Source organism: Peromyscus eremicus, chromosome 7, assembly GCF_949786415.1.
Source record: "Peromyscus eremicus chromosome 7, PerEre_H2_v1, whole genome shotgun sequence".
NCBI lineage: Eukaryota > Metazoa > Chordata > Mammalia > Rodentia > Cricetidae > Peromyscus > Peromyscus eremicus.
In genome coordinates this window covers 17164126-17184373 of record NC_081422.1, presented here as the reverse complement: position 1 = coordinate 17184373, position 20248 = coordinate 17164126, and the positions used below count along the sequence as shown (strand labels likewise).

General features: G+C 49.8%; 1 protein-coding gene across 1 annotated transcript in view; it reads right to left on the bottom strand.

Moving 5' to 3' along the window:
• Slc44a2 (solute carrier family 44 member 2) overlaps positions 1–15892 on the bottom strand; it is a 33335-nt gene extending 17443 nt beyond the window's left edge. Inside the window, exon 1 of the mRNA XM_059267428.1 lies at positions 15759–15892. Coding sequence (XP_059123411.1) covers positions 15759–15789 — 31 coding nt within the window. The 5' untranslated portion in view covers positions 15790–15892. The remainder of the gene's footprint in view (positions 1–15758) is intronic.
• Positions 15893–20248: the final 4356 nt, after the last annotated feature.

The window sequence follows — 20248 nt, the reverse complement described above, 5'->3', positions numbered from 1 at the left end:
CCCTGCCCCCACCTTCACCCAGCCCCCACCCAGGAGCCTGAGGTGGCTCCTCCGGGCTCTGGCTTCACCCTCCATCCATCCACCTTCCACCTACCCACGCGACAATGCATCCAGGGACACTCCTCAACCCTAAAAGATCATCCTGACTGCTCCACCATGCAAGATGGAAACTGAGGCACAGAGAGGAAAGAAAGCAGGCAGATATGCCGGCGGTGGGGCTCATGCCTTTAACCCCAGAACTCGGGAGGCAGAGCCAGGTGGATCTCTGAGTTCGAGGCCAGCCTGGTCTACAGAGCGAGTTCTAGGACACACAGAGAAACCCTCTCTCGGAAAACAAAACAAAATAACAACAACAAAAAACAAGCAACCAAAGAGAAAATATTTGGGCTAAAACTCAAATAAATGGATGGAATGGGGCGGGGGTCTATTGGCTCTTTTTAATTATTTTTTTAGAGAGAGTCTTGCGGGCATACAGCTCATGTTCAGGCAGGCACAATCTTAAACTATTCATCCTTCTGCCTCTGTCTCCCCAGTGCTAGGATTGAGCCTGGATCCTTTCCAAGAATAGCAAACACTGAGCGTCTCTCTCGCCCCTCATGTGTGTGTGTTTGTTTTGATGCAGGGTCTCACTATGCATGTCTGACTAGCCTCTAACTCTCAAGGATCCTCCTGCTTTGGCCTTCAGAATGCTGGGGTCTTGAGAGGCACACGCCATTATACCTGGATTTTTTTTCTTTTTTTTTTTTTTTTAAACATTTTATTTCCGATCTCTGTGAGTTTGAGGCCAGCCTGGTCTACAAAGAGAGTTCCAGGACAGCCAGAGCTACACAGTGAGACCCTGCCTCGGAAAAAAATAATTGTATTTATGGGGGTGGGTAATTTTCGCTTGTCTATAGGTGCTGTAAGAGGTCAGCCTCTCCAATCTCTTTCAAAACAAGAAAAATCTGGCTAGACCACATGTAAGATCAAGTTCAAGGGTTGGAGATTTAGCTCAGAGGTTAAGAGCACTAGCTGCTCTTCCAGAGGACCCAGGTTCAATTCCCAGCACCCACATGGCAGCTGTCTGTAACTCTGGTTTCAGGGGACCTGATGTCCTCACTCAGACATACATGCAGACAAAACACCAATGCATATAAAATGAAAATAAATAAAAATTTTTTTAAAAAGATAAGGTTCAAGACCAGTCTGAGATTCACACAGCAGCAGCAGAAAATGCCAATCCTGGCCTCTGGGATCAGGCACAGGATGCCAGGGGTATGCAGCCAGCACTAGGGCTTAAGGACGCAAAAGATGAGCTGTCGGGTGTTCAGTCATGGTGGGGTCAACAGCAGGTGTCAGCATGGGGCACAGCTGGGGTCACATTATACAGTAGGCATGGAGGTATAGATTGTGCATTTCCATAAGGGTATTTAATCCACCAGGAAGTATACTGAAGAAGCAGGGTATCCAGGTGCTGGTAGCACACACCTTTAATCCCAGCACTCGGGAGGCAGAGGCAGGCAGATCTCTGTGAGTTTGAGGCCAGCCTGGGCTACAGAGTGAGTTCCAGGAAAGGCGCCAAAGCTACACAGAGAAACCCTGTCTCAGAAGAAGAAGAAGAAAAAAAAGCAAAACACAAAGAAGCAGGGTATACAGTTGGTGTAATGTGTATGCCATCATATGTGTGTACTATAAGGGCACCCAACACACATGGTGAGAGTCCCTGTCTATACCCCTCATCACTACTGTACACACCCAAAACAACCATCAAACCACACTGAGGCAGACTCAGTGATAGAACTGCTACCTAGAATCCCCCAGTGAGAGGCTGGGAAGAGACTCCGTGGTAGAGCCCCTGCCTAGAATCCCCCAGTGAGGGGCTGGAGGTGTGGCTCAGTGAGAGTCCCTGCCTAGAATCCCCCAGTGAGGGGCTGGGGGCGTGGCTCAGTGGTAGAGCACCTGCCAAAATCCCCCAATAAGGGGCTGGGGTCGTGGCTCAGTGGTAGAGTCCTGCCTAGAATCCCCAGTGAGGAGCTGGGGTGTGGCTCAGTGGTAGAGCACCTGCCAAAATCCCCCCCTTCCCCATGAGGGACTGGGGGCGTGGCTCAGTCGTAGAGCCTAACCTGGGGAAGGCATGAGTTCTAGCTGAACACTCTCCCACAAAAACTATTAATACCTGCAGCTGCCACCTCAGAGTCTAGCACACCCAGCTGGGCTCTGCTCTCTAATCAGTTGTCCCCAGAGAAAGGCCACCTCCCCTCCTCTGGCTCACTGTAAAGAAGCCTTGCCTGACCCCCAAGCCACAGCTTCAGCAAACAGGCGGGGCTAAAAGCTCCAAGCTGACCCAGGCTGCCCAGAGCTCTCAAAGAGACGCTGTGTTTCTTGAAGCCCCAGCGGGCCTCAAGAGCAGCCCTCACCTAGATTTAGCAGTGGACAGAGCAGATTGGTCCCAGGCAACAAGCTGCTTCTGTTCCAAGCTAGACAGTCCCTTGTGGACAGTCAAAGTGTCCCCAACCACCACATCCTCAATGACAGCCCTCAAATGGCTCCCTCACATGGGCTCACCTGACCCCTGCTACTCTTCACGGAGGCCTCAGTGTCATCTCATTCTTGTCAAGGTCATTTGCAAACCTCTGCCTCTCAACCTGACCCAGCAGGGTGATGACCGCTCCTTTGGTGTTGGGCTCTGAGCTGAGCCCAAGGAGTCTTGCTTCATATCCAGTTCCTTTATTTGAGATGGAGTGCTTAGTAGTCTGATTTCTGTAAAGCCCTAAGTTCAATCCCCAGGAACCTCTTTCCCCTAAATTCTGGGCTTGGTGTTCTACAAGTGTCACCCCAGCACTTGAGAGGCTGAAGCAGGATTGCCTTGAGTTGAGGCCACCCTGGGCTGCATAGCTACACCCTGGCTGAAATAAATGAACTACTTGGGGCTAGAGAGGTGGCTCAGGGGTTGAAAACGCTTGCTGTTCTTGCTGAGGACTGGAGTTCAATTCCCAGCACCCACATGACAGCTCCTCCTGAAACTCCACGCACCTCTTCCACCTCTCAGGGCACCAGGTACACGGTAAACAGATGTACTTGCAGGCACTCGTGCATACACATGAAATAAAAGTAAACAGATACTTTTTAAACATTTTAAAACTTTGAGCAGGCCACTGTGGCACACACTTTTAATCTCAGCACTCTGGAGGCAGAGACAAGTGGACCTCTATGAGTTCCAGGGTAACCTGGTCTACAGAGCAAGTTCTAAGCCAGTCAGTGTTACACAGGGAGACACTGTCAAAAACAGAAGCGAAACCACACCAAGAATTTAAAGCTGGCCTGGGTCACACACCTGTGACCAGCATTAGGAAGGTGCCCTCGCTGGGCAGTGGTGGCGTACTCCTTCAATCCCAGCACTCGGGAGGGAGAGGCAGGTGGATCTCTGTGAGTTTGAGGCCAGAAAAGCCAACAGGTACACAGAGAAACTCTGTCTCCAAAAACTGGGCAGAAGAAGGACGAGGAGGAGGAGGACGAGGAGGAGAAAGAAGAAGAAGGAGGAAGAGGAGGAGGAGGAGAAAGAAGAAGGAGGAAGAGGAGGAGGAGGAGAAAGAAGAAGGAGGAGGAGGACGAGGAGGAGGAGGACGAGAAGGAGGAGGAGGAGGAGGACGAGGAGGAGGAGGAGGAGGAGGAGGAGGAGGAGGAGGAGGAAGAGGAGGAGGACGAGGAGGACGAGGAGGAGGAGGAGCCTTTAGGAAGACCTGGAGTTCATGGCTGGCCTCAGCGACATAGTAAACTGAGAGAGAAACTCAGCTACAAATTTTCAGTCCACAGATAAAGCAAAAATGTTTAAGTCGGTATGCTTGATATGTAAGTGGAAGAAAATAGGCCTGACTCAGAGGCAGACAAATTCCACAGGAATTAATCATACAAATATATAAAACCTCAAACAACTAGAAGCACGAAGAAGCTCCAGGAAACTGTGTCTCTGATAGGAAGGTTGGTCGGGCAAGTGGGAGGGAGGATAAGGGAGCACTGGATGTTTCTAGTGTCAACCGGGATGCCTGGCCGAGGGGAACAGCCACACAGAGAGTCATTGCTGACACCTTTCAATCCACTTCCCCTGGGAAACCCATGCCTGCCAGCTCTAAGTGTTGCCCCCAACTTAGGATTGATGGGCAAGCGGGAGCCGCGGAGAATGACTGAGCAAGAACGAAAGACCTATCCAGGAGAGAGAGCGTGTGGGATTCTGTTGTCTAGCAGCTGACAGCTCTCTCTCAGAGAAAGATGGAACTCGGGTTAACCTTCAGACAGAATTCAGAACGCAGACAGGGGTGAAATGGTTCAGAAGTAGAGGAGCTTGCCGCCAGGACTGATGACCCGAGTTCCATCCCCAGGCCCCACATGCTGAAGGCAAAGAACTGACTCCTGTAAGTTTTTCCTGACCTCTGACCTCCGTGTGCATGCTATGAAGTGAGCGGGCTTGCCTGCAGCCCCCACACACATAATAAATAAATGTAACTTGGTTTAAATGTAGAGTAGTCATCCAGAATGGGCTTGGCTCAGGCCCGGCACTGAGGCCTCTCAGGAAAACAGGAGAACATTCCCATCTGATGGGCTCTAGTAGCTCATTAAGCTCAGCTACTTGGGGATGAGAAAGGTGGGAAGCCGCAAAAGCTAACAGTTTCTGATCATGGAGGCTGATCCAATACTTACAGGATGGGAAAGGGCCGGGTCTTTGCAACCACAATGCCAGATGGTACGAACAGAAAGCGAGCGTGAAAGAGGGGAGGAGGAAGTGGCCAAAGCACCTGCCTAGGAGGCAGGAAGTCCTGCTCCATCCCCCGGGTCGAATAAATAGGGTGTACATGCTGGCCATCTCAGCCCCTGGGAAACAGAGAATCGGAAGTTCAAGGTCATTGGCTGGGGCTACAGCTACACGGGTAAGAGCACTTGATAGCAACCATGGAGACCCCAGACTGAATTCTAAGAATCCATTTAAGAAGTGAGGCACTCAGCTGGGTGTGGCGGCGCACGCCTTTATTCCCAGTTCTCAGGAGGCAGAGGCAGGCGGACCCCTGAGTTCAAGGCCAGCCTGGTCTACACAGGGAGTTCTAGGACAGCCAGGGCTACAGAGAGAAACCCTTGGTGGGACACACACACACACACACACACACACCGGACTGATGGATGGAGGCATTGTATGTAACAGTCTCCTCTGCTACACATAGATTAAAACGTTCTATCCTGTAGGGAAGCTCCTTAAACAAGGAGGTAAACAAAAACTAAGTAGCTTCAAAAGCTCACTGAGACTGATGACCCTCGGCCCCTCCCTGCCAGAGTAAACAGTAAGAGCTGAGGACCTCTAAGAGGGGGTGAAGCTGAGCCGCAAAGGTGGTGCCCACAGGAGGAAAGCTACAAACACTCAGACAAAAAGCTGCCTGGAAGAGGTTTAGACCACCTGCACCTGGGAAGGACGCTCTCCAACCTGCAGGCTGAGCCGTGTGCTCAGGTTCCAGACGTCGTGAGCTGTCACCCAGGCTGGGGTGGGCTTTGGTGATGCATCTGTCTTTGCGTCATTTCTGCTCCTGTAAGTGACCCCTCACCCATATTCCTGTAGGTAACCGCAACAAAACTCATTGGGCTGGGCGGTGGTGGAGGCATATACCTTTAATCCCAGCACTCGGGAAGCAGAGCCAGGCGGATCTCAATGAGTTCGAGGCCAGCCTGGGCTACAGAGTGAGATCTAGGACAGGCACCAAAACTACACGGAGAAACCCTGTCTCGAAAAACCAAAAAGCAAAACAAAACAAACAAACAAACATCAACAACAACAAAAACCCTCATTGGCTCGCCAAGTTAGTCTGTGTGGGCTCCCTCTCTGGGGTGAGTAGTGTCTCCTCTCCCCAGGAAACAGTGTCATACATCAGGCATATGCTGGGCACGGTGACACACACCATTAATCTCAGTTAATTAAGTTCCTGGCCAGCCAGGACTACATATGATACCCTTGGAAAAAGAAAGAAAAAGAAAGAAGAGAAGGAAGGAAGGGAGGGAGGAAGCAAGCAAGCAAGGCACAGCTTTGCATGCCTGTCACCTCAGTCATCAATGGAGTGGGACAGGTGGATTCTGGGTTGCCATTGGTGCTCTACGCTCACACACTCACACCTCACACAAAAAGGAAACAGTATGTATCAGGGCCTCCTTGCCCTGGTGAGATGGCCCAGAGAGCGGAGTCCTGCAGGCTGCACCCCGCCTTACACTTGGAACTCAAAGCACAAACGTGCACACAATAAATAATTGTTTTTCTGTTCTTTTGAGAGGGTCTGTCTACATAGCCCTGGCTGTTCTGGAACTCACTCTGTAGACCAGGCTGGCCTAGAACTCACAAGAGGATCACTTGTCTCTGCCTCCTGAGTGCTGCGATTAAAAGTCGTGCCCCACCATACCAGGCAAGATACAATTTTTTCAAAAGCTGCCTGAGCACATGAGACTTTGTCATAGTAAAACAACAAGGAGACCAGAGACATGGTTCAGTAGGTAAGAGCTCACACTGCTCTACAGAGGCTCTGAGTTCCTTCCGGTAGCTCTGGCTCCAGGGGATCAAACACCTCTGGCCTCCTCTGCTGCTTGCTGCTCACCCAGCTCTTGCTCACACAGATGCTTGCTGGATGCTGCTCTCTTCCTCTCCCTCCCTGTTTTCCTCTCCTCTCCTCTCTCTCTCTCTCTCCCCTTCACACACACACACACACACACACACACACACACACACACACACACGGGGTAAAGTGGTAAATAAAATGAAAATAGAAAAGGCTAATGTAGCCAGGCAGTGGTGGCGCACGCCTTTAATCCCAGCACTCGGGAGGCAGAAGCAGGTGAATCTCTGTAGTTCGAGGCCAGCAAGCAAGCAAGCAAGCAAGCAAGCAAGCCAGGAAAAGAAAGAAAGAAAGAAAGAAAGAAAGAAAGGAAGGAAGGAAGGAAGGAAGGAAGGAAGGAAGGAAGGAAGAAAGAAAGAAAGAGAAAGAAAGAAAGAAAGAAAGAAAGAAAGAAAGAAAGAAAGAAAGAAAGAAAGAGCTAATGTAAGTATGATTCCACTTGATGGGGAGGTAAACTGAGCCCATTTGGTTTATCCACACAGCTGGTGAGCGACAGATTGGATAGACAGAGAGGCCTTTAGTGTCTAATCTGGCACTTCTCTGGTAGCTCCTGCATGTGGGTCTGAATGCAGCCTGTCCATCTGCAGCTCCAGCCCACTGGGAGGTATTAAGATAATGACTAAGTGCAGACAGTTGGGCCTTTGGGAGGTGATTAGGAAACGTGAAGTGTGCCTCTGCGTTGAGCCCTAGTGGCTTTACAATGGAGCTGGGTCTGGTGGTGGCACAAGACTGTCACTCTTGCTACTGAGGAGGCTGAGCAGGGAGGACAACAAGTTCAAGCACAGAGTGCAAGGCCACTCCTAATGCGGTCATCATTCTCTTCCCGCACAGTGGGTGCCATGTGACCACCTCAGGCTCCGCTGTCTCACCCTCCCCATGGGATGGACGGGAACTGTGATCCAAAATAAACGATTTCTCCTTGTACCCCACCCCAAAAAAGGTCAGCTTTGTCAGCTTAGTGAGACCCTGTCTCAAAACACACACACACACACACACACACACACACACACACACAGAGAGAGAGAGAGAGAGAGAGAGAGAGAGAGAGAGAGAGAGAGAGAGAGAGAGCGTGTGCGTGCAAACACATGACTCAGCAGTAGAACCCTTGCCTAGAATCCACCATTGAGGGGCTGGGGATGCGGCTCCGTGGTAGAGCATCTGCCTGGTGTCCCTGTGCAGGCTAGTTTCATGACAACTTGACACAGAGTCATCTAAGAGGGAACCCCAATTGAGAAAACGCCTCTCTGATGGCTATTCTTGGTTGTCAACTTAACTACATCTGGAACTAAAACCCAAAAATAGAAGGTACACCTGTGAGGAATTTTTTGCTTAATTTTAAGTAGGAAGATGCAGGGTTTTTTGTTTGTTTGTTTTGTTTTCTGGTTTTTTGAGACAAGGTTTCTCTGTGTAGTTTTGGTGCCTGTCCTGGATCTCGATCTGTTGACCAGGCTGGCCTCGAACTCACAGAGATCGCCTGGCTCCTCCTCCTGAGTGCTGGGATTAAAGGCGTGTGCCACTGCCACCCAGCTGGAAGATGCACTTCTAATTCAGATCTTTGAGGTAGGAAGACACACCTTTAACCCAGATCTAATCTGTATCATGAGTTCTGCTGGACGCCTATGAAAGGACATGGAAGAAGGAAGACTTTGCTCTTCCATTGCTTGATCTTACCGTGCTGGAAAGTCCACTCCTCCACAGACATCAGAGCCGACTTCTGAGAAGTTCACTCTGTAACTTCTGTTACTCTAGACTCTAGAGAATCCTAATACAGACTGTAAGATCTGGCTGTAGGGTATTTTCTTAACTAGTGATTGATGGGGGAGGGTCTAGCCCATTGTGGGTGGGGACCCCCCTGGGCTGGTGGTCCTGGATTCTATAAGAAAGCAGGCTGAGCAAGCCATGAGGTACAAGTCAGTAAGCAGCTCCCCTCCAAGGCCTCTGCATAAGCTCCTGCCTCCAGGTTCCTGCCTGTTTTGAGTTCCTTCTTCAGTGAGTTCCTGAAGTTAGCTCCTGTCAGTGGACTGTGATTCAGGATATGAAAGCCAAAGAGACCCTCTCCTCTCCAAGTTGCTTTTGGTCATGGTGTTTCATCACAGCAACAGTAACCCTAAGACAATTCCTCAGTAAGGTATGGGGGTGTGGTTCAGTGGTGGAACTCCTGCTGAGAATCCCCCAGTGAGCGGTTGAAGGCGTGGCTCTAAGGGAGAGCATTTGCCCCCCATGGCAGTGGCCCTGGGTTCGATCCCTAGTCACGGCAAGAACAAAAACAGCACACACACGTGTGGCTCCCGGACTCTTGGATTTCTTCTAGCAAGTAAACCATCAGATAAAGGCCCGTGACCCTGGAGCAAACTGGACGCTAACCCTCGTTTTGTGTAATCTACCTAGTCTTCTGTTGAGGCTAAGAGCAAAAGAAACCAGACCAAGTCTCAGGGAGCAGCAATGGTGGCGGAGAAGAGGGGAGGTGGGCCTGTGAGGACAGTGTGGAAGGTCCCGCCAGGCTGGGCACGAGGGCTCATCCACCCAAGCAGTGTGGGGGAGATAAGGGAACCCACACAGGCAGCCTGTCATAATGCTTTTGCCAGGACATCAAGTGACACCCAACCCCCACAACTCCTAAACACTGGCTAAGTCAAGGGCTCCAGTGTCCAAGGCCTCGCCTACACAGCCCCCGCCTTCCCAGAAGTCTGGGCCTGGCCTACAAAATGGAAATCTCAGCCGCTCAGACAAGTCCTTCTGACAAGGATTTGGGGGCAGTGCCCATGCAGTGAAGGTAGGAAGAGAGAAAGATGGAGGAAAGGGCCAGGTGGCTGACGATCCCAGCACTCGGGTAGCAGAGGCAGGAGGATGGCAAAACTGAGGCCAGTTGAGGCTGCAGAGTGAATCCTAGACCAGCCTGAGCTTCCCTCAAAAATTAATAATTAATTAATCAATTAAAAGCTGGGCATAGTGGCGTACGCCTTTAATCCCAGCACTCAGGAAGTGGAGACAGTCAGATCTCTGTGAGTTCGAGGCCAGCCTGGTTACATGCTGAGCTCCAGGACACCCAGGGTTAAGTAGAGAGAACCTGTCTCAGAAAACGAACAAACGAATAAACAAACAAATAAATAAGTACAATAAAAGCTACAGGTATCACGGGCGGAGCCCGGGCTTCACTGGCTTTGCATGCTGAGAAACCTGGGTCCTTCCTCCTGGGCACCACATCAGCTGGGCAGGGTGCTGCACGCCTCGCACCCCAGCCATCAGAAGGTGAAGGGAAGTGGGTTAGGAGCTCAAAGCCAGTCCTGTTTGAGAGCAGCCTGAGCAGCTAGAGATCCTGTCCCAAACACACACAGACACTTCAATTCAGAATTAAACAAAAAGAAAAGCAAAAAAACAAAACCAGACATGCAATGTGCAACGGCCCTTACCCTCACTTCCTGTACTGGGAGAGGTGAGTATTTCTCTCTCCCTCCAGATGCTGTCTCCAGCTACAGACCCAGCACATCTGTAACCCTCTGTCTCCGAAGCACCATGATCGTGGTGCTGGGGTGGATGAAAGGAAAGTCACACTGCCTCACCCCGGGGTCTCGCCCACACCTCTAGTTTCCTCTCCCACACTCTTCCCTCTTGGCTAATTCACACGGTAACAAAACTGCATATTGTTCCTCCCCAGCAAAGCAGGGCTAGTCTCATCCTTGGACAAAGATAAAAAGTATATATTTAAATAATTTTCTGTTGTTTTGTTTTTATCCCCCCCCCCCCCAAACAGAGTTTCTCTGTGTAGCCTGGATGTCCTAGAACTTGCTCTGTAGACCAGGCTGGTCTTGAACTCCCAGAGATCCGCCTGCCTCTGCCTCCCAAGTATTGAGATTAAAGGTTAAAGGTGTGCGTCATCACTGCCTGGCCCAAAATGTTTACATTAGGTCAATTCATTTTATTTTACACGAGTGTCTTGCCTGCACATCTTATGTCTGTGCACAATGCACGAGCTTGGTGCCTGCAGAGGTCAGAAGAGAGAACCAGGTCCCCTGGTTGTGAGTCACCACGTGGGTGCTGGGAAAGGAAGGGTCCTCTGCAAGAGCAGCCAGTGCTCTTACACTGAGCCAGCTCTCCAGTCCTGCTACACTGTACTTCACTGGGCACTGGCTGCTCCTGCACAGGACCCTCTCCCAGCACCACACAGTGGCTCACAACCATCCACGACTCCAGGTCTAGAGGACCCAACACTCTCGTCTGACTTTTGTGGGCACTAAGCATCCACGTGGTGCAGACATACATTCAGGCAAAATACCCATGCATATAAAATAAAAAATGATGAATCTAAAAAGATATAGATGTGTCGGGGCTGGGGCTGGGGCTGGGGGTGGGGGAGTCCCGGAGAAACAGCTTAGTGGGTAAAAGCCTTGGCCTGAAGCATAAGGACCTGAGTTCCAGTCCCCAGTACCCACATAAAAGCTGGGGGTAAAAACTGTACCGGGCTGAGGGACAGACACTGCCTCAGGAAATAAGCTAGAGAGCTGGAGGGCTCAACAAGCAAAGGACTTGCTGCCAAGCCTGATGCCCTGAGCACCATCCTCCAAATGCAAACTGTAAAAGGCGTGAACTCACTTCCGAGGCCTGTCCTCACACACACAATGCAAGAGTAAATGTATTTTTAAAATCTTACGAAAGTGGAACAGAGGGAAACACCAAGTGACAACCTGTGGTCTCTACATATGTACACATGAGCACACACCCCAAAAAGTATATATGTGGATAGGCGGTACTCACCAGACCCTGCCCCTCTCTGAGGATTGACAGGTAGTAACTATTGCTGGGGAGGGAGAGATTTTCCTCAGCGATGTGGCCACTGGTAAGGAGCCCACAGCCCTCACTCCTCACCCCCACCTCTCTCTCTCTCTCTCTCTCTCTCTCTCTCTCTCTCTCTCTCTCTCTCTCACACACACACACACACACACACACACACAAATACATAAACTGGGCTGGGTGCTGGTGGCACACATCTTTAATCCCAGCATTTGGGAGGCAGAGGCAGGCAGATCTCTGTGAATCTGAGGCCGGCTTGGTCTACAGAGAGAAAAAACACAGAGTAAAAGGGACTGGTTGGAAAGAGAGAGGGATCAGAAGGAGTGGGAGGAGACGAGAGGGGGTGACGGGTGAATATGATCAAAGTATATCATGTGTGTTATAAAAATATCATAGTGAGGCTGAGCAGATGGCTCAGTAGTTAAGAACACTTGCTGAGCCCTGGCTGTCTTGGAACTCACTCCGTAGACCAGGCTGGCCTCAAACTCACAGAGATCTGCTTGCTTCCCAGTTGCTGGAACTAAAGATGTGCACCACCACACCTAGCTTTTATTTCTTTATTTTTATTTGTGTTCAAGTGTGTGGTGCACTTGGAGGAGGATGTGAAAGCCTATAGAGTTGGAATGAGTTACAGGTGGTAACTGCCATTCGGGTGCTGTGAATCAAACTCAGGGCCTCTGCTGGAGCAGTGTGCACTCACAACCACCGAGCCATCTAATCAGGCCCTTAATTAATTAATTAACTAATTAATTAATTAATTTTTTTGAGGCAGGCTTTCATGTAGCCTAGGCTGGCCTCAAGCTCATGTGTAGCCAACGATGACCTTGAGCTCTAATCCTCCTTCCCCCACCTCCCGGGAGCTGGGACACCACCACCTGGTTTGTGAGGCGCTGGGGCTGAAACTTGGAGATCCGTGTGTGCCTGGCAAGTGCTGTGCCAATAGGTACAAACCTAGCCAAAGAAGTCTGCTTTTTAGCCAGGCTTCACTATGTGTTTCCCCTGCTTTGAGTTTTAGAATCTTCTCTTGCTTATGCCAAGGCTGGGCTGGCAGGAAGGCTGTGCCATTAAAGACACGGGCCAGGCCCTGAGCCATTTCCCTTTCCTGTGGAGCTGCTACCTTCTTCCAGAATCATGTTATCTGCTGGGAAAGGCACTTCCTGCCCTGCCCAGTCATGCCTCACTCTGTTCCCTGACATAGGTTTGCTTGTTCATTAGTTCATAGATAAGCTATGTCCTCCATGCCACCAGCCCCAGGGTCACCTGACCACACAAGACCTTCCCAGATATTGAAAACCCAAATCTGGCTAGGCATGGTGGCACATGCTTGTCATCTCTGCACTTAGAAGGTGGAGCAAGATGATAAATTGAAGGTCATTCTTGGCTAGGTAGTGAGTTCAATTCCAGCCTGCACTACCTATGATCCAGTATCAAAAGACAGCCAACCATTAGCCTTATGAACAATGATGCAGGCTCAGAGAGCTCATCCAGTCACCCAGAGTCATAGAGCATGTAAAGATCAGAACCTTAACAGGGAGTGGTGGCGCCCAGCACTGGGAGGCAGAGGCAGGCAGGTGAGTTCCACGCCAGCATGGTCTACTGAGTGAGTTCCAGGACAGCCAGAGCTATGCAGAGAAACCCTGGAACCCTGTCTCAAACAAAAAACAAACAAAAACCAGAACCTTGATTTGAAGCTGGGTCTACCTGAAGCCATTCCCATTGGGCACAGTGACGAGTGGGAAGTCACTACTGGTATGTAGGATTAGCCATTGTGTCCAAGAGCAGTCTGACACTGAGCTGTAGCCCAACTGGTAGAGTGCTTATCCAGCACACAGGAAAGCCTGGGTTCCTTCCTCAGCACTGAATAACCTGGGTGTGGTGGTACACATCTATAATCCCAAAATTCCGAAGTTGAAGGGAAGAGGATTAGTCATTTGGCTACACTGTGAATTTGGAGAGAAACCTTAAACTATTTTGCAGGAATGTTATGGGGATGTCTACGCAGTCCAGGTTTTTCATCTTTGGTGAGGTGGGCTAAGCTACAGGCAAAACAAGATCCTACCTACAGTACAGCATGGTGGCCTGAAATCCCAGCTACTCGTAAAGGCTGAGGCACAAAGGGAAGGCCAAGTTTAAGGCTATTTGAGTTACACAGCAAGACCTAAGCCACCAATTTGCATACTTGAGGCCCAGGGTTCATTCAATCCTTGGTATCCATAAGAAGGAAGAAAGGGAGGGAGGAAGGAAGAAAAAAATTCCACTTGCAAGCAGCCAAGTAGGATGGTGGGCCTGGAAGCCAGGTAGATATCTTTCACAGGCTCCCCAAGTCTTGCAGAGGAAAATATTAAGCAAGCTTGTGGTGTGTTTGCTGTTCCTTCTGCCTGGAAGACACTTGTCTCCATTCATCTCACTGGCCTTCACTCTCCAACATTCATCTCTTAAAATAGACCCTAGTGGCTCTTCTACGCATGACGTCTTGCCCGTTGCTCTACAACCGTAACAACCTATAATTACATGTTCATTCTCTTGTCCACTCCCACGCGGTCTGGGGTTTCTCTGCTTGGTGGACTGCTGTGTTCTCTGGCAGACCATTGCCTGTGAAACGTTTGTTCCATTCTTGGAGGTCTGAAATTGGGGGTGTTTGGCTGAGCAGCAGAATGAGATGTAGACCCAGCCACTTGCGGAACATGCTTGAGGCCTTGGGTTTCGGCAATGCACCCGCGAGACCTTGAGGGTCCAGTCCCAGCCTGAGCATGGCATTGCCTTGAGTTCCAGTCTGCGCTTGCAGAGCTTGTTCCCAGCCCCGGGTTCCACCCCCTCCACCCCAGTGCTTTCTGAGCATGCGCGACACCATCTGGGTTCCAATTCTCACTAAACACAAAAGAACTACCAGCTTTCAGTCCCATCGTTTATTGACCAGGCGCGAGGCCCTGAGTTCCACCCTAGCACAATATATAGCTTCCCTCTGCATGCCCCCCCCCCCCAGCACACACGTGTACACATAAAAACAGTCTCACCCTTTGGCCAAATTCAAGCCTGGGCAAATCATATCTTTGTTCACTCTGCCCCATTCTTATTCCAAACATACTTCAAGAAGGCCAACGATACCCTCAGGTGCGATACCCAAGCGTACTCAGGCTCCCAGACTGAGATTCCCACACCAGAGACAGCCAGCCACACCCAAGACTTGCACAGCACCAGTGACCCCAGAGCCTGGGCTTCGGGCAGCGAGCCTCTCTAGTGGTCTGGGGCTGGCAACTTCAAGCACCCCAGGAGGTCCCTGGGAGGCTAGGTTCTTTAGGCTGGGCAGGGTAGGTCGAACCCTCTCATCTGCCCATTCACGTTTTTCTTTAGGGCACAGTATGGGGAACGAGGAGGAGGCTCAGGGAGAGCCTACTTGCTTTTCTAGTTATTTTTGAGCCGTTTCCGGCCCACTCCCCAAGACTCTAGCGTCTAGCAGTTTCCAGGAAGTTCCTGTCACACAAAGTGGGAGATCGGGGGAGGGATAGAGCCCCTCTGCCATAGTCTCAGCCATGCCACTTAAGGCTCATGACAGATTTGGGCCCAGGGAACCCAAAATAGATAAGAGGAAGGAGGCTCAGAGTTCAACACCCGGTTCGTGGGAATCCGGAGGAGTCGGGCGGGGTGAGAAAGCCGCATCCTGGCCCCACCCCCAGCTTCAAGTGGCTGAGGCCGCCCTCAGACCTCACGGAGGGTAGGGTCCCGGTCTCCTGGACCCCTTAAAATTACAGACACCTGCAATAATCCGCTTAGGCAGAGAAAGTTTCTGAATTGCACCCAGCTTGTCCCTCATCAAAGGCACCCTCGTTTCTGCCCTTCCCTGACAGGATGAGCGCCCAACTCCAGTATACAGGTGCGTACTACCTTGCCTCAGTTTCCCCACCAAAGCTTGGGATCGCTACTTCTGGATGTAAATGGCAGAGATGCAGAGAACATTGGGCTCTTGAGGAGACGGGACATGTGGAGAGGTCGGGGCCCTGTTCTTGCCCACACCCGAAGCTATGACCGCCTCCCCTCCCCTCCCCCGCCCACCATCTAATCCTCCCAGATAACGGGACCTCCAGGGAAGGAGCATGCGCCGTACTCCTCGGCCCATCGCTCAGGAGGAATGGAGTAAGCTTGAGGATCCTAGGGAAGGGACAACTTGGGCTGGGGCCAAACGCTCTGGCTGAGCCAGCGCGGGATGCAGAGGCCTGAGGGCGCGGGCAGAAGGGCCTTCGTCCTGGCTGCAGCCACGAGTGTTTTGTTTTAAGGCTCTGAGATGTCGTCCTTCCTCAAAACCCCTCTCCTCCCCAAGTGGGCACAGGCGACCTCCAGGCCGGAGGAGATTCCTACCATAGACTGCGTCCTTCCGATCGTCCTCCATGGCCGCAACCGGAGGGGAGCCGAGTCCGAAGACAGCACGACCCCTACCCAGGCGGGCGGGAGACACCCCGCGCTGCAGGCTCCGCCCTGCCCCGGCTGGCCCCGCCCCCGGAGCGCACGCCAATGGGAGCCCCGCGCCTGAGGGGGCGTGGCCAGGGCCCGGAGTTTCCAATCTGCTCTCACTGTGGACTCCTTGGTGACCCGCAGCTAGTGGGTTGCATCTGCTTGTCAGTGGTTCTTGTTTGTTTGCATGTTTTGTGTTTTTTGAGACAGGGTTTCTCTGTGTAGCGCTGGCTGACTAGAAGTCACTCTGTAGACCAGCCTTGCGAGTGCTGGGATTAAAGGTGTGAGCCACTACTGCCCAGAGAGTCATTTTTTGTCCCGGGTACTGAGCTCTGACTGTGAGCTAGAGGACTGAAAAAAAAAAAACTTGTCATGTGTTCATTCATCAGATTGGCAAGAATTTGAGAGTTTGAACACAAGTCAAAAAGGAATAAAAGCTGAGGAGCGGGGTTACCTCACTCAGGATGATTTTTTCTAGATCCATCCATTTGCCTGCAAACCTCATGATGTCATTGTCTGTCTCTGCTGAGTAGTACTCCATTGTGTATATGTACCACATTTTATTTATTCATTCTTCAGTTGAAGGGCGTCTATGTTGTTTCCAGGTTTTGGCTATTACAAACAATGCTGCTATGAACATAGCTGAGCATGTACCCTCCACATTCCTCCTTAACAATGCTTTGTGCTTCCCATGGTTCCAGTTGGTTATGCTCAATTGGAGTCAAACCATTACATGAAAACACTAGACAGGAGTAAGTTTTAAGTCATACGATGTACCAAGTTGTGTGATAAACTTCCGTGAGAATTATCCCTTTGTCCTACATATCCATACTGTGTAGGTTAGCCACCACTTGTCACAGTAACCAGTCGGTTATTAGGACAATGGCTTTAGGATAGTATTATAATTGTTCTTTTTTTTGTTGTTATTATTAAACTATTATCAGAGGAACTTATCTACAGAAAAAAAACCAAAATGTAGAGTTCAGAGCTGTCAGTGATTTCAGGCATTCACTGAACATCTTGGAAGAAATCCCATGAGGATGAGGGAAGCACTAAACAGGAAGGTCAACTGGACACAGGCTACCAAAGGAACACCGAGGACTGCAAACAGATACCAGAACTAGGAGATGTGCTGGACACACTACTGCTCATCCTCTAGGAAACCAATCTGTGCACAACTGGACCTCAAATTTGTTGGCTCTGCAACTGTGAGATAATAAATAATTTTTCTGTTCTCTTAAAAAAAAAAGCTGAGGAATGGTAAATTCCTTGTCAGCCAGGAATGGTGGTTCACTTTAATCTTTTAATCCCAGCAATAGAGAAGCAGAAACAGGAGGATCTCCTTTAGTTCTGGGCCAACCAGATAGGGCTACACAAAGCCAGACTTTGTCTCAGAAGGGGGGGCGGGGCTGGAGAGATGGCTTCACGGCTAAGAGCACTAGCTGCTCTTCCTGAGGACCTGAGTTCAGTTCCCAGCACCCACATTAGGAGACTCACAACCACCTGTAACTCCAGCTCCAGAGGATCTATGTCCTCTTCTGGCCTCCACAGGCATTCACGTGGGTGCATGGGTGCACACACACACACATAGATAAAAAAACAAAAGAAAGAAAATAGTCAAGTGGCAAAAAGATGAAATTCCAACCAAGTTCATCCCAGAGTGGTCTCACTGGCGAAGCCATGAGAGAAGCCATGGAAAGGAGCCAAAGAGTGTTAGTGCCAGCCTTGATTATTAGTATAAAAAACATGGAAAAATACATGCATGTACATACACAGACACACAAACAAATAAAAATAAGTCATTGGTAAAGGTTGCTTTTTAAATTTTATTATTTTTATTTTATGGGTATGAGTGTTTGGCTACATGTATGTATGGGTGATGGATCCCCAGGAACTGGAGTTACACGCAGTTGTGAACCACCATGTGGGTGCTGGGAATTGAACTCAGGTTCTCTACAGAAACAGCAAATGTTTTTAATTGCTGCACTATCTCTCTGCCTTAGGGTTATTGTTGCAGTGATAAAATACCATGACCAAAGGCAGCTTGGGGAGAAGAGGGTTTATTTCACTCCCAGTTCCATACAAGAGTTCATCATCAAAAACAATGAGTGAGGGCAGGAACTCAAGCAGGGCAGGGGTGCTGCTTACTGGCTTGCTCCCTGTGATTTTTTTTTTTTTTTTGACAGAAATCTTTTTTTTTTAAGATTTATTTATTATGTATACAGCATGTATGTCTGCAGGCCAGAAGAGGGCACCAGATCTCATTACGGATGGTTGTGAGCCACCATGTGGTTGCTGGGAATTGAACTCAGGACCTCTGGAAGAGCAGTCAGTGCTCTTAACCTCTGAGCCATCTCTCCAGCCCGCTCCCTGTGATTTGTTCAGCCTGCTTTCTCATAGAACCCAGGGCCACCAGACCAGGAGTGACAACATCCACCATGGGCTGGGCCCTCCCCATCAATCACTAATTAACAAAATGTTCTACAGGCTTGCCTGCAGCCCAATCTAATGGAGACGTTTTTCTAAATTGGGGTTCCCTCTTCTCTGATGACTCTAGCTTTTGTCAAGTTGACATAAAACTAACCAATTCATTCACCCTCCAAGAGGATTTATGGAGCTCACTGGCCAGTGCCAGACTCAGTGAGAAACCTTGTCTCAAAAAGTAAGGTGGAGGGCCTGGAGAGATGTCTCAGTTGTTAAGACTATTGGCTGGTCTTGCAGAGGACCCAGATTCAGTTTCCCGCAACCACATGGCAGCTCACAACTATACATAACTCCAGTTCCAGGGCATCTGACACCCTCTTCTGACCTCCGTGGGCACCAGACATTCATGTGGCATACTCACAAAGGTACAAACAAACAAAAGCATAAAAACAACAAACAAAGAACAACAACAACGAAAAAACACTGCGCAGATGTGAAGCCCATTAAAAAAATTGTAGCCATGTTTAATATAACACACCTATCATCTCAGCCCTTGAAAGGTGGAGGAAGAAGGACAGTAGTTCAAGGCTAGCCTCAGCTACATAAAGAAATTGAGGCTAGCCTGGGGTACATGAGAACCTGTCTCAGTAAACAAAAACAACTTTCTTTGGTCGGAAGGTTAAACATTGACAGACACAGTCTAAAACAAAGAAGTGTTAAACACTTTATGCTGAACAGGAGAAGACATCTTTGCCATAATGTTCTAGAATAAGAAGGGTTAATGCTCAACAGAACTTAGATCAGCCGCTGCTCTGCAGGTGACAGTACCTGGTGGGACATCTGGGAGACAGGAAATCAAGGAACTGTGGTTCATTGTGTGGGGACTTGACTTCTGCCCCTTTAGTACTTATCACATTTAAGAATGGAAAGCGGGTTCCAGCAAGGTGGTTCGGCAGGTGAAGGCACTCGCGAGTCCCATCTCCAGAACCCACAGGGTGAGAGGAGAACAGACACTCCTGCTGTCTGTCATCCGACCACCACACGTGCGTGCTGGCACAGACAAGTTGTTTTAAATGTAGAAGTGCCAAGCAGTGATGAAGCACGCCTTTAATCCCAGCCCTCGAGAGCTGGAGGCAGAGGCAAGGTACCTGGTCAGCCTGGTCTACAGACTGAGTTCTAGGACAGCCAGGGCTATACACAGAAACCCTGTCTTGAAAAACAACAACAGGCCGGGCGGTGGTGGCGCACGCCTTTGATCCCAGCACTCGGGAGGCAGAGCCAGGCAGATCTCTGTGAGTTCGAGGCCAGCCTGGTCTACAGAGCAAGATCTAGGACAGGCACCAAAACTACATAGAGAAACCCTGTCTCGAAAAACCAAAACAAAAAGAAAAGAAACAAAAAAAAAAAAGAAAGAAAAACAACAACAAACAAAAAGTAAGAGAAATAGTTAAAATTGAAAATGCTTAAAATGAGAAAGAGAAGAGGGTGTGGCTTTGTGGTAGAAAGCTTGCCTAGCATGTGTAAGGCTCATGCCCTCCATCCCCAGATACTGCAAAGAAAGAAAGAGAGAAAAGGAGGGAGAGGGAGAGGTGTGCAGCTGTAAGAGTCTGGTAGGAGAGTGTGGGGTTTCATGGGCTGTGGAAAGAAGCAAAGAGGAGCTGGGCATGGTGTACAAATAGATCAGAACTTCCAGGTCATCCTTGGCTATACAACCAGTTTCAGGAAAGCCTGGGCTACATGAAACCATCTCAAAAACTTAAATAGAGCTGGCTGGTGGTGGCCCACACCTTTAATTCTAACACTCAGAAGGCAGAGGCAGGTGGATCCTTGAGTTCTAGGCCAGGCTGGTCTACAGAGCAAGTTCCAGGACAGCCAGGACTACGCAATGAAACCCTGTCTCAAAAAAAAAAAAAAAAAACACAACAACAAAAAAAGAGAACGGATCCGAACACTCTGCCTGAGGCCAACCCAAC